This window comes from Monodelphis domestica, chromosome 1, assembly GCF_027887165.1.
Source record: "Monodelphis domestica isolate mMonDom1 chromosome 1, mMonDom1.pri, whole genome shotgun sequence".
In the NCBI taxonomy this organism is placed as follows: domain Eukaryota; kingdom Metazoa; phylum Chordata; class Mammalia; order Didelphimorphia; family Didelphidae; genus Monodelphis; species Monodelphis domestica.
Genome location: NC_077227.1, coordinates 430034586 through 430049883, shown reverse-complemented (window position 1 = coordinate 430049883; position 15298 = coordinate 430034586). Strand labels below are relative to the sequence as shown.

General features: G+C 41.5%; 1 protein-coding gene across 4 annotated transcripts in view; it reads right to left on the bottom strand.

Moving 5' to 3' along the window:
- RALGPS1 (Ral GEF with PH domain and SH3 binding motif 1) overlaps positions 1 to 15298 on the bottom strand; it is a 662857-nt gene that overhangs the window by 140584 nt on the left and 506975 nt on the right. For all 4 annotated transcript variants that reach the window (XM_056812171.1, XM_007474667.3, XM_056812172.1 and 1 more), the window contains one exon: positions 12664 to 12757. In XM_056812171.1, the coding sequence (XP_056668149.1) occupies positions 12664 to 12757 (94 nt within the window). The remainder of the gene's footprint in view (positions 1 to 12663; positions 12758 to 15298) is intronic.

The following is a 15298-nucleotide window of genomic DNA, read 5'->3' as shown; positions in this document are numbered from 1 at the left end:
AGATTCTCTGAGGAATGAAGCATGTGTGGCTAGACAAAAGCTTGTGTGAAAAAGATGTGGATGTTTGAACAGATTGCAGACAATATGAATCAATAGTGAGAACTGTGTTGGCCAAGAAATCTACTGTAATCTATATTAATAGAAACATAATAGCTAGAATGATTGTTCTGGTCATAGCTTCACTGTGCTCTGTTCAGGTAAGACCATCTCTGGGGCCCTGTGTTTAATTCCAGGTACCACATTTTAAGAAGGATATTGGTAAATTGAAGTAAATCCAGAGGATTACTCAGAAACTCTTAAACTCATGAAGTTGTCAAGGCTAGCCACATCCATTTCAGGATTATTATTCAATCACCTATGCACAAGGGAAGAACACACAATTCAGGAAAAGGCAGCCAGTTTTGAAATTCACACTTGGAGTCTAGTCTGAGGCCTCTTCTAGACAAGCACAGGTTGCCAGAAGTATTTGGCCACCACAGCTGCTACGAGAAAAGAAAAGGGGAATTTGCTCACACTTTATCCTCCTATAGCATTCTAAGAAAGAAATCTCTGAGTCCCAAGTCAGACATCTAAGAGAAGGGAGGACAAAGAGAAAGATTGGAAGACAAGAGTTCCCCAAAATATATTGAATGAAAGACTCTTGCTGCCTCTGGACCACTGCTCTTTGGCACTGCCCTCATACATCATGGCAATCAGCAATCAAGGGACCAACCAGGAGCTATGTTCTTCAGCAAAAGGCCAGAACGTATATGCTGCCCAAGGGTATAGGCTCAGCTCCCTGTATGTTCCACTGGATGGCCCCCATGGGTCCATCCCCATGCACATGCTTCACAGGATGTGCCCAATCCAACTCCCCACTATACAGACTTTCATACATAATTTTATGTGTCCTGGCTTCCTGATTTTGAAATACGAGGGCCCTGTTAGTTTAAAGTTTTGTGCCTGAGAAGGAGAGGACATTCATGTCGGTTATAGAAATGGCAAAACTATTCAGAAGACATAAGTGAGGAGCTTTTGTTTGTGAGAATTTTACCCATAAATTTTGTCTGTAGTCTGCCTGGGTATGCTCTTATGGGCAAATGGAAGGCAATGCATCAGAAAACTCCAAAGTTACTCTGAAAGTACAGTATTCACTTATAGGAACCATCTATCTGTGTAGCTGTTAGTACAAGAAGTCAATTCTGGAGGGAAGGCAGGGGATGGAAGGAGGGGGGAAGCAGGGAGGTTCTTTCCAAAAATCTAATCACTCAATCTTAGCTCATGTTCCAAGGAGTCAAGAGGTCTTTCTTAGATAGATAAGTCTGTCAGCTGTACAGGCGTGAGGCTGTCGACAACAACCCTGTAGGATTTCTTAAGCAGACACCTCAATCATTTCCCCTTCACACATAGAGCCAGAGTTGCTGAGGCAGCTCTCCAGGGCTCCTTAGGGTGGAAGAAGAAACTTTCCTTTGGCCTGGAAGACCAAACCACACCCTTCCATCCAGCTAAGCTTTAATAGGCATCATGGATGCCAGGACCCTGCACGCACCTCAACTCTGAGCTTTCAGTTTGTTGGCACCAGGTGACAGTATGGTCGGGTTTGGTTCAAACAACTTTATATACAAATTAGAGGGGAAGGGAGAAGCATTTCAGGAAAAAGCTGCCTGCCTTCCACCATCTGGCTCGAACTTTCTTTTCCAGTCTTATTCTGATTTGACTCTTTTATGCCATGTTCCAATCAAATGATATTATCTATTCCCTAAATTTTTCTTGCTATTTCTCAACCTTCTGCCTTCCAAGCAACTATTCCCTTTCCTGGAAGGCTCTCACTCCTTCTTTATCTTTGCCCATTGAAATTCTTGTTTTTCAAAAAATGCTACCCACCTGTAGAGAAAGAACTGATGGGAATTTGAATGCAAATTGAAGCATACAATTTTTCACTTTAATTTTTTGTGGGCTTTTTAGGGGGGATATGTGTCTTCTTCTGCAACATGTCCAATATGGAGATATGTTCTGCATAATTGTACTTATATAAGCTATATCAAATTGCTTATCATCTCTGAGAGGGAGGGAAAGAATTTAGAGCTCAAAATTTTAGAAGATGAATGTTAAATTTTGTTTTTCCATGTAATTGGGGAAAAATTAAGTATTATTAAAGAAAAAAAAGAAATTTTTGTCTTCCTTTAAAGTATTTTTAAAAAACCCTTATCTTCTGTCTTAGGATCAATACTGTGTATTGGTTTTAAGGCAGAAGAGTGGTAAGGGCTAGACAATGGGGGTTAAGTGACTTGCCCAGGGTCACATTGTTAGGAAGTGTCTGAGGATAAATTTGAACCCAGGACCCCCATCTCAAGGCCTAGCTCTCAATCCACTAAGTCACCTAGCTGTCCCTTTCCTTTTAAGACTTAGCTGAAGCTCTCTCTCCTCCATTAAAGTTCCCTCCCTTACCATATTTCTCTTGAGTATCCCGGATCTCTCCTTTCACCACTTGCCTTGAAGTCTATAGAAGTGTCATATCCATCTATTAAACTTCTTGAGGTCAGGGGCAATACTGATTTTCAACTCTCTATCAGCTAACACCAAGCCCAGGGTATATACTACAAACCAGTGATGGTGTACCTATGGCACAGATGCCGAAGATGACACACAGAGAGCTCTCTGTGGGCACTCAGCCACCTTGAGAGTTCTTTACTAGAAAGGCAGAGGGTCTTGAGCGGAACAGCTCCCTTCCCTCTCCCTCCCTACACTGGCTGAGTGCTTCCTTCCTCCCTGTGTGGGGTAAGGGGGGGGGCAGGGTGTATCTAGTCCTCAGTGTGTGGGAGGAGCACAGCATGTGGTCTCTGGGGGGTGGGCACTGTACTTGGTCTGGGGGGTAGGGTGGCAGCAGGGCCTGGCACACCATCTCTAAAAGGTTTGACATTGCTATTGTAGGGGATTAATACATGTATATTGAATTCAAAGGAAGAAATCATGAATAAAGAGGATTTGGGGAAAATCTTATCTTGGGCATCTAAAATTTAGAGCTAATAGGACCTTAGGGATCATTTCCTCTGCCTTCCCTAATTTTATATTTCTCTAAGCCAGATAAAGCAGGTAATTCTGTGAGAAAATAAGGCAGCAACTCTTGGCCCTCATTGCCCCTCTTTTTTTTTTTTAAAGATGGGCCTGTAAGCCAGGGCTGCTTCACAATTTCCACCCTCATGAGTTTCCTTATCTTTGGAGCCCTTCCCTTTGACTTCTTCTATGGCAGGGCTAGGATGCATGCAGACCCCATGGGCACATACCCCTGGGTCAAGGGGATGTGGTTCCTCCAACTGAAGCTACTGGGACTTTCTCTAGGTTCTGGGGCTTGCCAGTGGCCCCTGTGGGCTTCTCACACCTCCCATCCTTTTGTCCTCAGTTACAGAAACACTGCCAGAAATTGATATATGATCTTCAAGTGTGAAACGAAGTATAGGGATGACAGGAATTCACAAGCATCATTTCTATAGTTTTTCAAGGTCTATGAAGTCTTCACTATAATTTTGTGGAGATAGATGTCAAAGTACTATTATTTTTATATTTTTAAATGTATATTTATATATTTTTTCTAAAATTTCAATAAATTTTATAAATAAGGAAACTGAGGCATGAGAGTAGAGGGGAAATAACTTGAGTGGGATCATCTAGCTACAAGAATTGGGAGCTGGGATTTTGAAGCAAGGTCACCCGGCTTCATATCCAGGGACCTTTCTACCATATCATATGGTCTTGTGCTACCCCAGGGACGGCCTTGACCTCAAGATTCAAATCCAGGCTTTTATTCCCAGCTTCCAGGGTCCTCTATAATCTGCCCCTCCACTTGCTCCTCAGGGTGATCCTTCCTTGCCTCTTTATTAGAAGTGTTCTCTTATCAAAACCACTAAGTTCTTTTGGTTCCTCCTTCTACATCATCCCACTTCTTAAAAGACTAAGCATTTGAACTGTAGCAAAATGGAAGTGACCTTATTTTGTATGCATGGAAGAGAAGTATTTTGCTCATAGCAGACACTTAGTAGATGTTTCTTGAATGAATGAATGAATTAGTGAGATTGTTATTTCTTTTTCTTGAAATGCCCTCCCTCCTCTTTTCCATGTGGCCAGATCCTTTGAAGAACATCAAGTCACTTTTCCAGCCCCTATCTTTCCCTTCTCTAAATAACACTATAACAAAACTATTAATAATAGGCAGGTAGTCAGTAAACATGTCTGAAGTACCTACTATGTGCCAGACACTGTACTAAATACAAGGGGTACAAAGAGAGGCAAAAGGCAATTCCTTGCTCTCCAGGAGCTCCTAGTCTTATGGGGAGGACAGGGAGTCAGTAACTAATCAGCAGAGAAGGCACTAGAATGAAGCGGGGACTGGAAGCACTCCTTAGAGAAGGTGAAATTTTAGTTGAGACTTGAAGGAAGTCTAGGCATGGGACACAGCCAATGCAAATGCCTGGAGATGGGATATAGGATATCTTGTTTTAGGGACAGCAAGAAGACCAGTATCCCTGGATAGAAGAGTACATGTCACCCTGGTGAAGCCTCTGAAGACAATGGGTCAAATGAGTTAATATTGTAAAGTGCTTAGCACCATGCTCGACACGTAGTAGGCATTTAATAAATACTTATTCTCTTTCTCTTGTGTTATGACTAATTAAATGGTAAAGCTGGAGCTTGGATTCATTCTCTAACTACCCATCCAAATCAGAAACTTTAACTAAAATACCATTGTTGCTGTTGTTCAACCATTTCAGTCGTATCGGACATATCTGAAAATCCTTTGGGGGTTTTCTGAGCAAAAATACTAAGTAGTGGTTTACTATTTCCTTCTCCAGCTCATTTTATAGATGAGGAAACGGAGGCAGGCAATTGGAGTTAAGTGACAGCCCCAGAATCACACAGGTAGTGAGTGCATTTCTGAAGCTGGATTTAAAGTCAGGTTCTCCTAACACCAGACCTGATTCTCTATGCCTCCTCCAGGAGCTTGTCAGTTCAATTCAATGTAATTCAACTTAATTAGTCAATAAACATTGCATTAAATGCCTGCTCCATGCAAGGCCCTCTACTTGGTGCTGGTACGATAAAGATGGGGTGGGGGGAAGAGTTTATATTTGACTAGAGGGATAAAGGACCGGGCTGGGACTTAACAAGAAAACTCCCTCAACAATGGAGGTTGACTTCTCTGCAATTTATGATCTCAGAATGTTGCTTGCTCTGGATCATACAGCTGGCTATATGTCAGAGGCCGCATTTGAACCCAAGTTTTCCCGATTCTATGGCCAGGGAGACAAATCACGGGATAAGCAAGAGAGAAATAATATAGAAGTAGAATGAATAACTCATTTCAGGAGACAGGACATGGTGGTGATGGGGTAGGGCTGAGAAAGAGGGGTCAGAGAGAGCAGAGATTCTCTGGGTATTGGAAGGGGTGTCACCTGGAAGGATTAGATTGAGTCTTTCTGGCACCCGAAGGCTGAACTTGCACAAAGGACAGAACATAGACTTGCAAATTGGAATCAGCTTTCCCAAAATGAACTGTTTTGGGAAGTAGTAAGCCCCCTGTCACTGGAAGTCTTCAAGAAAAGATGTTACTTGTTAAATGTATTGCAAGAGGTATTCTTTTTCAGATATGGCTTGGACTACATGGACACTGAGGTCCCTTTTCTCTCCTCTGAAATTCCACGATTCTGTCCCTTCCAACTGTGAGATTCTCCTGGTATTTGGTCTGCTTTCACTTAACAGGTTCCATATGATGGATGCTCAGAGCCAGGACAACTCCCATTTCTGAGATGCATTAGGCAATAGGCATACCCGCTGCTTTCCTCACTATAGGTGATGGAGGTAACAAGGCATTATTTCCATCTGACAGACAAGAAAACTACAACCCAGAGAGGCAGTGACTTGCTTGCGGTCCTGAAGCGTGGGAGGGAAGCCTGGAACGTGAGTGGCCTCACTTAGGTTCAGTCGCTCTTCTCGCTTTACCTGCTACTGCCTTGAACCCTTCTGAGGGTACTGTGATGAGCCCTGCCCCCACCAGCCCTACAAAATCTGTGCCAGCAAAGGGGATGGAGCCCCGGACTGGCATCTCCATAAATGCCCCCTTCGCAGGAAGAGCCGGTAGTTGGGATAAAATATGAGGCCGGGGGCTTTCTCTGGGGTGAGCCACAAGAAGCTGCCTCTGTTCTGTTCACCAGGGAGCCCCACCCTGTTCTTTCCACACTGAGCTTTGATTCCCCCGCTCACCCCCTGCTTTCCTTGCAATCAAACTGCCCAAAACACAGACTCAGTAAGCTGTGGGGAAGAAAATGAATGTGTCCTCAGTGGGTGGGTTTCCCACATTAAACAAAACAAAAATCCCTCATGAAAACACAGGCAAACATTACTGTTCAGAATCAACGCTTGGGCTTTTTAAACGTCCTCCAAATTTTAAATAGTAGTGACTCATGGTTTGCAATATGTCCAAGGATTAGCTCATGGTAAAAAGTATTTATAGACCATTTTCCTTCTTTTCTTTGAAAGGATATTAGAGCTAATGAAAAACTACTACTGTCCATGGAACCTTAGTATTGTCACATGAATGGACTATCTTATCCAAGACTGGACGTGGGGCACGTTTGCATGGTGGGGTGCCCTTTCCAGGAATAGTAAATGCCCTTTCCCCCCTTCTGTCAAACCAGCTTGCTCAGTGGTAGTTATGATGGCCATGATCAGCCAGGGCTGTCTGGGGTTCACTGCATGTGAAATTCTCTCTAAGGGGAAATCATTGCCAGGGACACATTTGACCAACAGCGTCGCCAAACAAACTGCTTGCGGTCCTAGAACATTACCTTAATGAAATCTGTTACCATTCATAAGAAATCAACCTAGCGATTGATTGATGTATTGTCCATACTACACTGTACAGTCAGAAGGACAGTCTACTGAGTCAGTTCAATGCCAGGTAGACAATGAGCTGGGCTCAGAATTAGAAAGGACAATAACAATAATGAATAATAATGCTGCTGTTTCTGTAATGCTCAAAGTCCACAAAGCCCCTGTACACACATTTAGTTTGGTCTTCATAACCAAGACAGATAGAACAAGTATTATTGTGCCCATTTTGTAGATGAGGAAAGTGAAATGACTCGCCCTTGGTAGAAACAGCTGGGGAATATCAGGGTGGTTATGTGAACCCTGGTCTGATAAAGATGAGATTGCAACCCAAAAGAGATTTGCAAGAAAAAGCAAGAGAGTTGGAATTTTGGTGAACCCTCAATCAACCAGATGGAGGCAAGGTTCCAATAGAATTTTGAAGAGGGCAGTTGGGAAGCCCAGCAGCTTGAACTCCCTTCCTTTTCTGACTGTGGAAAAGAGGGTTGGAAAAACAAACTCTTTGGGCATTGCCTATTCAGGAAACTGAGTGCTGTGGAGACCCTTGGTTTCAATTCAGGAGAAATCTTGTCAGCCTCTTGCCATCAAAATTATGGGATTAGTTATTGGGGACACCCTTCAAGTTTACCATTCCTGAGAAGAGCCTTTAGTTGAGAGAGGGACAGGAAGTGGTGTAGGGGGAGGAGTGTAAGATGCAGCCTTTCTCCTAGCTGGCTTCCTGGTGGTTCCTGCCCTATTACCGTAAATCTCCTAATAGTGGCATCTATTACAGTCTCTCTGACTGAGCCCAGCATGGTGCCACACATCCTCCCATGTAAGCCTGGGGCTTAACCTTCCTGGGGTACAGTTTGCTCTTCTGTACAATAAAACATAGCAATAGTTGGTGTCTCGGGTCTCTTCCAGCTCTAAATCCTATATGATTCTTTGAAGAGAAAGCAGGGCTTTGGGGAGGGGGAAGTGGTTCATAATCATGTTCTGTACTCAAGTATTTGAAAGGCAGTGATAAGGGCTTAGATTTGTTCTGCTTCGCCCCAGAAGACAGAAATAGGAGCAAGCAGAGGAAATTACAGGGTTACAGATTTTTGGCTCAGCATGAGGGAAAAAAATGTCAATGATAAGAGATAGCTAAAAGTACAGCGGGCCCTCAAAGGACTTCATTTGAGGTTTTCGAGCTGAGGCCCAGAGTTGTCAGGCATATTGTAAAGGGGATTTATATTCAGGTCCATGTTGTGCTATATGAGCTCAGAGAGCGCTTCCAACTCTGAGGTTTAGTACCTTAGCGACAGATCATCTCGTTTAATGCCTCATTTTATTGATGAAGAATCAGACGGAGGGACATGAATCCAAGGTCTTTGCAATTTATTAGCTATCTGACCTTGAGGAAGTCACTTTCCTATTTAAGACTTCAGTTTCCTCCTATGTAAAAGTAAGGACTTGGTCATGATGATATTCAAGGCCTTTTCTACCTCCAACAGACTATGTATTACTCAATTGTATTTAACTGTGAACCATATTGGGCTCATAAGGAATTGACTCACCCCAAAGACGTGATCAGAAAATATAAAGTAATCCAGTTAACTTGGATGTAAGATTACAGATTTAGAGTGTTAAGGGACCTTAGAGGTTATCTATTATTACCTAATTTTACGGATCAGGCAATTGAGGCCCAACACTGTGAACTAACCTGCTCAAGGTTATACCAATAAAAATGGGAGCTGGGATTTAAATTCAGGCCTTCTGACTCCAAACCCACGGTGCTTTCCCTTGCACCTTGCTTGCTTATAGCAGACACATGCATTAAGCCTAAATTCTTCAGTATTACCTCACACAAAACTCCTAACCAAGTATCTTTTTTGCTTCAGAGTTAAGGATGCAGGAATTCTGTCTTTTTTAAAAAATCCTTACCATCTGTCTTAGATTCAACACTGTGTGTTGGTTCCAAGGCAGAAGAGTGGTAAGGGCTAGGCAATGGGGTTTCAGTGACTTGCCCAGAGTTACACAGTTAGGAAGTGTCTGAGGCCAGATTTGAACCCAAGACCTCCCATCTCTAGGCCTGGCTCTCAATCCACTGAACCACCCAGCTGTCCCCAGGAATTGTGTCTTAAAAAGAATTAATGTGGAGTTCCTTGTGACAGTCTAGGACCATTTCTCTGACTTCTCTCTGTGTGTCTTCTCCTTCCTCAAATACCCAACTCAGAGGCCACTAGAGGTGGTTGGTCCCATGGACTCACATGCACTATTCTTTGTGCAACTTTAGGGACATCTGTTCCATTTCCTAAGCCTCAATTTCCCCTTCTCTAAACCAAGAATATTGGACCTGAGGATTGTTAAATGCCCTTTGAGCTTTAATGTTCTTTGGTCTCAGGTCATTTGTAGCTTTCATACCTTTTGGTTCTCATTCCATGATTCTATTGTAAACAAAGAGAAAGTGAGAAGCAACTCTTGTATATATTCAAACTGACCAAAGGAAACTCAGATTTCAACCAATCCAATTTGGGGCAGAGATCACACATGGTAAATATCATAGGAAAAGGAAGGTTCTTATATGAGTTCAGAGTAACAAAAAATTGGGAGCTACCACAGAAGTATTTTGCAACCCAATTTGCAACCTCATTTTGTAACCACAGCTATCTCCCACACACATGCACGTGTTCATTCATGTGCACACACATTTGCCCTCACGTTCTCTCCCATACATTCATCCTCACACAGACACACGCATGCCCCTTCCTCTTCTCCCATACACATGGACTTTCATTTGCTCTTTCTCACACATGCACACACACACATTCAACCTCACATTCTTATAACACACATACACACATATAATCTTGTATTTTTACCTACATATCCTTCTCCTCGGATACACACACATTTACATCTTAACAATATTGTCCCTCTACACACTCATGGCCACATACGTCCTCACACTGACACTACATGATTCTTGTTTGTTTTTTTTTTGTGACCAGTTTAATCTTGTGAACAAAAATGTTTCAACAGGCTTCACAGCTTGTATTCGGAAGCCAGAAAAATAAATTAACTAGCATTTGGAATGAAATATAACATCTCTCTGACTCTGACTTTATTATGTGCCAGATGATGATTGGGGAGCAATTATCACTGAATTCAGTTTAAGCCATCCAACAGTTATTATGCACTGAAAGTGTATAATGCATTGGGCTAAGTACTAGGAACCCTAAGATGGCCCTGGTCTCAATAAGCTGACAATCCAATAAGAAAAAACTGAAAGGGGAAGAAGATGGAGTATGTGTGCAAATGGCTGGCATTGAGGAGAAGGTGAGATAAGCAACTCCTGTAGTCTAGGGGAGTGGCGGCTGTAATTTCAGGGAAGGTTTTAGGAAGGGGCAGGCAGCAGCTACGCTGGACTTTCTTTTAATTCAGAAAATTTTATTTAATTAATTTAGAATATTTTCCCCATGGTTACAAGATTCATATTCTTTCCCTCCTCTCCATCCTCCTCCTATAGCCAATGTGCAATTCCACTGGGTTTTACATGTGTCATTGATCAAGACCTATTTCCCTATTATTGATATTTACCATCATTTAGAGTCTACATCCCCAATCATATCCCCATCAAACCATGTGATCAAGCAAATGTTTTTCTTCTGTGTTTCCACTCCCACAGTTCTTTCTCTGGGTAGGGATAGTGTTCTTTCTCACAAGTCCCTCAGAATTGTTCTGGATCACTGCATTGCTGCTAGTAGAGAAGTCCATTACATTCGATTGTACCATACGATTGCACCACAGTGTATCCATCTCTGTGTACAATGTTCTCCTGGTTCTGCTCCTTTTGATCTGCATCAATTCCTGGAGGTCATTACAATCCACATGGAATTCCTCCAGTTTATTATTCCTTTGAGCACAATAGTATTCCATTACCAACAGATACTGCAATTTGTTCAGCCATTCCCCAATCAAAGGGCATCCCCTCATTTTCCAATTTTTGCCACCATAAAGTATGCTGGACTTTCTAGGAAGCAAAGCACTTTGGTAAATATATGTGGGTAAGAATTCAGGTCAGGCTTGAGGGAATGCTTGTGGCAGGAGTAAAGGCATGTAGAAAAGAGGGGAGAGATTAAGAGTGAAAGAGGGAACAGTATGAAATAGAGACTGGGCATGAGGGTGTCATAGAAGATTTTAAATTATTTAAGATTTGTACTCTTAGAATTAGGCCATTACACCAATGATAAAAGGTTAAACGATGACACCTCCTTTTCACAAATAAACTTTTTAGAAAAAAGGGCCTTTGAAATCTGAAAGCAAAAGCATGTGCATGTGTATTTGTGGGGGCAAGAGTGACTTTTAACTCACACAATCACCTCGAGAGGCAGATTTCATATTAATAACTCATGTATGGCACCTTGAAGTTGGCAAAGCCTTGACCTTACAACTCTGTGAGGTAGGTATGACAAACATATCTCCATTCAATAGGTAAGGAAGCTGAGGCTCAGAAAGAATAAGTGACTTGCACAGGTTTACATATTAGCAAATATCAAAGTGGGAATTTGAACACAGTTCTTCAAGTTCCTATTCTTTGCTAATATAATACAGAATAGCTTAACAAGCAGAGTTGCACATCAGTGGAATGGGCTGACCCCCAATGTAGTGAGTTCCCTGTCACTTCAAATGCCAAAGTAGAAGCTATTAGAAATTTGTACAGTTGGCAGGAGATTTTCCTTGCTTTAAGGATATTTCCAGCTCTGAAAATTTATGATTACAGGACTTTTCAATCACACAAGACATCTCAAGAACCCTCAGTTTCTTTTTTTTTTCATGGAGTGAAGTAATATTGAGTTGCAAAGAGCCACCTTTTCTTCCTTGCTGTTATCTAGCTTTATTCCTCTTCTGATCTCTTGCCAACCTACTTTTCTTTTCTTTTTCCCCATCTCCTTCTGTCTCTTTATTATCAAAGCCCTTACTTACTTCTCAGAGCCTACTTCCCTCATTACTCACTACTTCTTCTAACACTTCATTAAAACCAAGTACAGTTCTTAAGAGTGACAATCCTATAGTTGTACATCCTGAACAACAAAGACCCCTTGAAGTGTCCTTCTGCGAAATATCTCAAAATATCTTACCCAGTGAGAAGACCCAAGGCACTTTGCAAAATGAGACAAAATAAGGTTTGTTACTCAATGAGGCATCTTGTACTATCTCAACCAATGAAGAGACTTGTCACGCAATATGACAGTCCAAGATAGAGAACAGAATAAACATGTAGTCTTAGAGGATTAGATGATTCAAGGCATATTAGCCAGTGAAACATCTCAAATCATGTCACTCAATGAAAAATGGCAAGTTGTTATCCAAAGGGATATCCTGAAACATATAGCTATAACTCAAGACAGACAACTTGAGTCATGTCACTTAAGGAAACAAACCAAGTTCTGTCTGTCACTCAATGAGATATCCTAAGGTTTGTTACCCAATTAGATAGTGTGAAGTTAGTTACTAAATCCAGAGGAATAATCACCCAATGAAAGCAATGTAGTAAACTCTCTCCCCACCCCAACCTTCAAATTATAAGAAAATTTATTTGAAGACAAAGTCAGCTAAATGTGGTGGTTTAGAATTTATGGTGTCAGCTTGCCATTTTTTTTCAGACTTGCTAGATTATAAATATGGTGGCTCATTTGGGGGTTCCTTGACTCAAGGCTGTCCCAGGTAAAAACTGAGAGATGGTTTTGGATCACAGTGGAGTCGCTGGGATCCCAGGTAGCAATCACCCACCTGACACAAAGATCTAGGTGGGCCAATTCCTATCAGAGTCTGACTTACTTGTAATTGTCATCTTCAACAAACTTCTGAAGCTCTTCAATATAGCGAACAGACTTCAAATACTTTTGCACATGTGGTAATGTTATGAGGTGATCTGTAAAAATCAGAGAAAATTCACTCATTTCAAAGACAAAATTTGACTCAATTCCTCAAGCATGCATTAAGAGTTTATTATGAACAAGGTTCTATGAAAGGTACTAGAGAAACACAAAGAGAAAGAATGGTATTGTCTCTTCCCTTAAAGAGATTACTATCTAAATGAGTAAACAACACATATATAAGTAACTATGACAGGAAGCAGCTGGGTGACTCGGTAGATTGAGAGCCAGGCCTAGAGACAGGAGGTCCTGGGTTCAAATTTGGCCTCAGACACTTCCCACCTATGTGACCCCGGGCAAGTCACTTGACCCCCATTGCCTAGCCCTTACCACTCTTCTGCCTTGGAGCCAATACATAGTATTGATTCTAAGAGGAAAGGTAAGGGTTAAAAAAAAGTAACTATGACACATGGGAGAGTGAAATAAGTGCAAAACAGAGGTACAGGCAAAGTACCATCAGAAATTGGAGAAATACTTTTGCATGGGAGGGTGGAGAGCTAAAGAGCAAGTTTAGGGAGGAAAGATGGTTTTGTGTGGAAGTAGCATCTGATTTGGGGCTTGATGGAAGGGAAGGGCTTGAAAAGAGAAAGATTTCTAGTGTATGTGGGGACTGGGGGTGGTAATGGCTGTGGAAGCCATTATGACATGGAGAGGGAAAAGGGCAGGATAATGATGATATGGTGATAATAATCAAGGTATGTAGATTGAATAATAATGCATCTATAGAGGTGGTTCCTAACTGGACTTCATACATCTTCATTCCCTCTCTAGTCTGTCTTCCTTTTCTGAAATGTATAGCACAATCAGGGAAGTAACATGGGATAAGGCTAGTTTGAGCCAGTTTGTGAAGTGCATTGAATGTCAGGATCAGGTGTACACATTTTATTTGGTAAGGAATGGGGAAATACTTAAGATTTCTGAGGAGAGGAGAAACATAAACAGTACAATAGAAAGATTGCTCTGGAAGTAGTGTAGCCAGCAAACTATAGAGGGGACAGACCAAAAGCACTTGACTTCCATTAGGGCAGATTAAAATGACATCATATTTTTTTAGCTGTCATATTGTACTACTGACTTATGTTGATGGTATAAAAATAGGCAGTCAGATGGTCCAGTGGATATAATGCTGGGTCTCAAGTCAGGAAAGCTTGAGTTCAAATCCAGCCTCAGACACTTATTAGCTGTGTGATCTTGAGCAAGTCAGTTAACCTCTGCCTGCATCAGTTTCCTCAACTATAAAAAGGGGATAAGAACAGCACCTACTTCGCATGGTTGTTATGAAGATCAACTGAGATAATATTTGTAAAAATCTTAGCACAGTGCCTGGCACATAAAAGTTACTATATAAACATTAGCTGTTAATACAGGTATTAGCTCACACTCAACTAAGACCTCCATATCTTTCTCATATGCCCTGCAGCCTGCCTAGCACAGGCCCCTCATCTTTGGGGATATGGCCTTGGAAGAAGGTCTGGGGAGAGACTGAGGCTCAGGGCTCCCTAACTGGAATGGATTCTCTCGAATTTACTTGAGACCCAGGAAAGCCTATTTAGGGGGCACAGTTGATTGGGATCAGTGAAAAGTACTGTTTAATGAATTATCAAATTAAAAAAAAAGCTTTCAAAGGTTTATAACTTTCAAAAATAAGTTGTGATCATGTTTTTAAGAAGCATATCAAATCAACTCAGCAATGACATTTGCACATTTTTGTTATTTACTAGCTAGTAGAGAGGCCTTTGCAATTAACACTGAAATATGTCCCCAGAGCTAGGGACTACAGCCTTGGGCCAAAGGCAGTATATTGCAATAGGAAGGGGATCCGAATTGGATTCCTCAAGGCAAGGACTGTCTTTTGTTTTCTTTGTTGCCCCAGCACTTGTAGAATGCCTGGCACACAGTAAGAGCAGTGGGTATATAATATTTATTGACTCAAGAGATCTGTGTACAGCCCTCCCAGTTATTAGCTGGGTGAAAATCACCTTAGCTGAGACCTTCGGTTTGACACAGCAGCTAGAGTGCTGAGCCTAGTCAGGAAGATTTAAGTTCAAATCTGGCCTCAGACACTTACTAGACTTCTGGACAAGTCACTTAATTTATGTCTACCTCAATTTCCTCATCTGTGAGGATAATAATGAGGATAATAATAGTTAGTGCCTACTTCCCAGGGCCGTATGATTATTTGGAAAGTGCTTAAAATGCACAGCACCTAGTAGCTACTCTATAAATGCTTGCTCTTTTTCCTCTCTTCCTCCTCCATCAGATGGGAATAATGAAATTTGAAAAAAAAAAACTACTTGATAGGATTATCAAGAAAGGATCAAATAAGATAGTGAGTATGAAAATGTTTTGCTATCTGGAAGGGTTATATGCCCTGGTCTTATTGCCTGACAGCATGGGGAAGGGAAGACGGGGACCCTGGGAGATAAGTTTGATCATATAATTTAGGAAAAATTGTGTGGAAATTTATCACATATAATTGGTAATTTTTTTTAATTTTAAAAAGAAAGAATTACATGTATAAAGTGTTATTTTTAGGC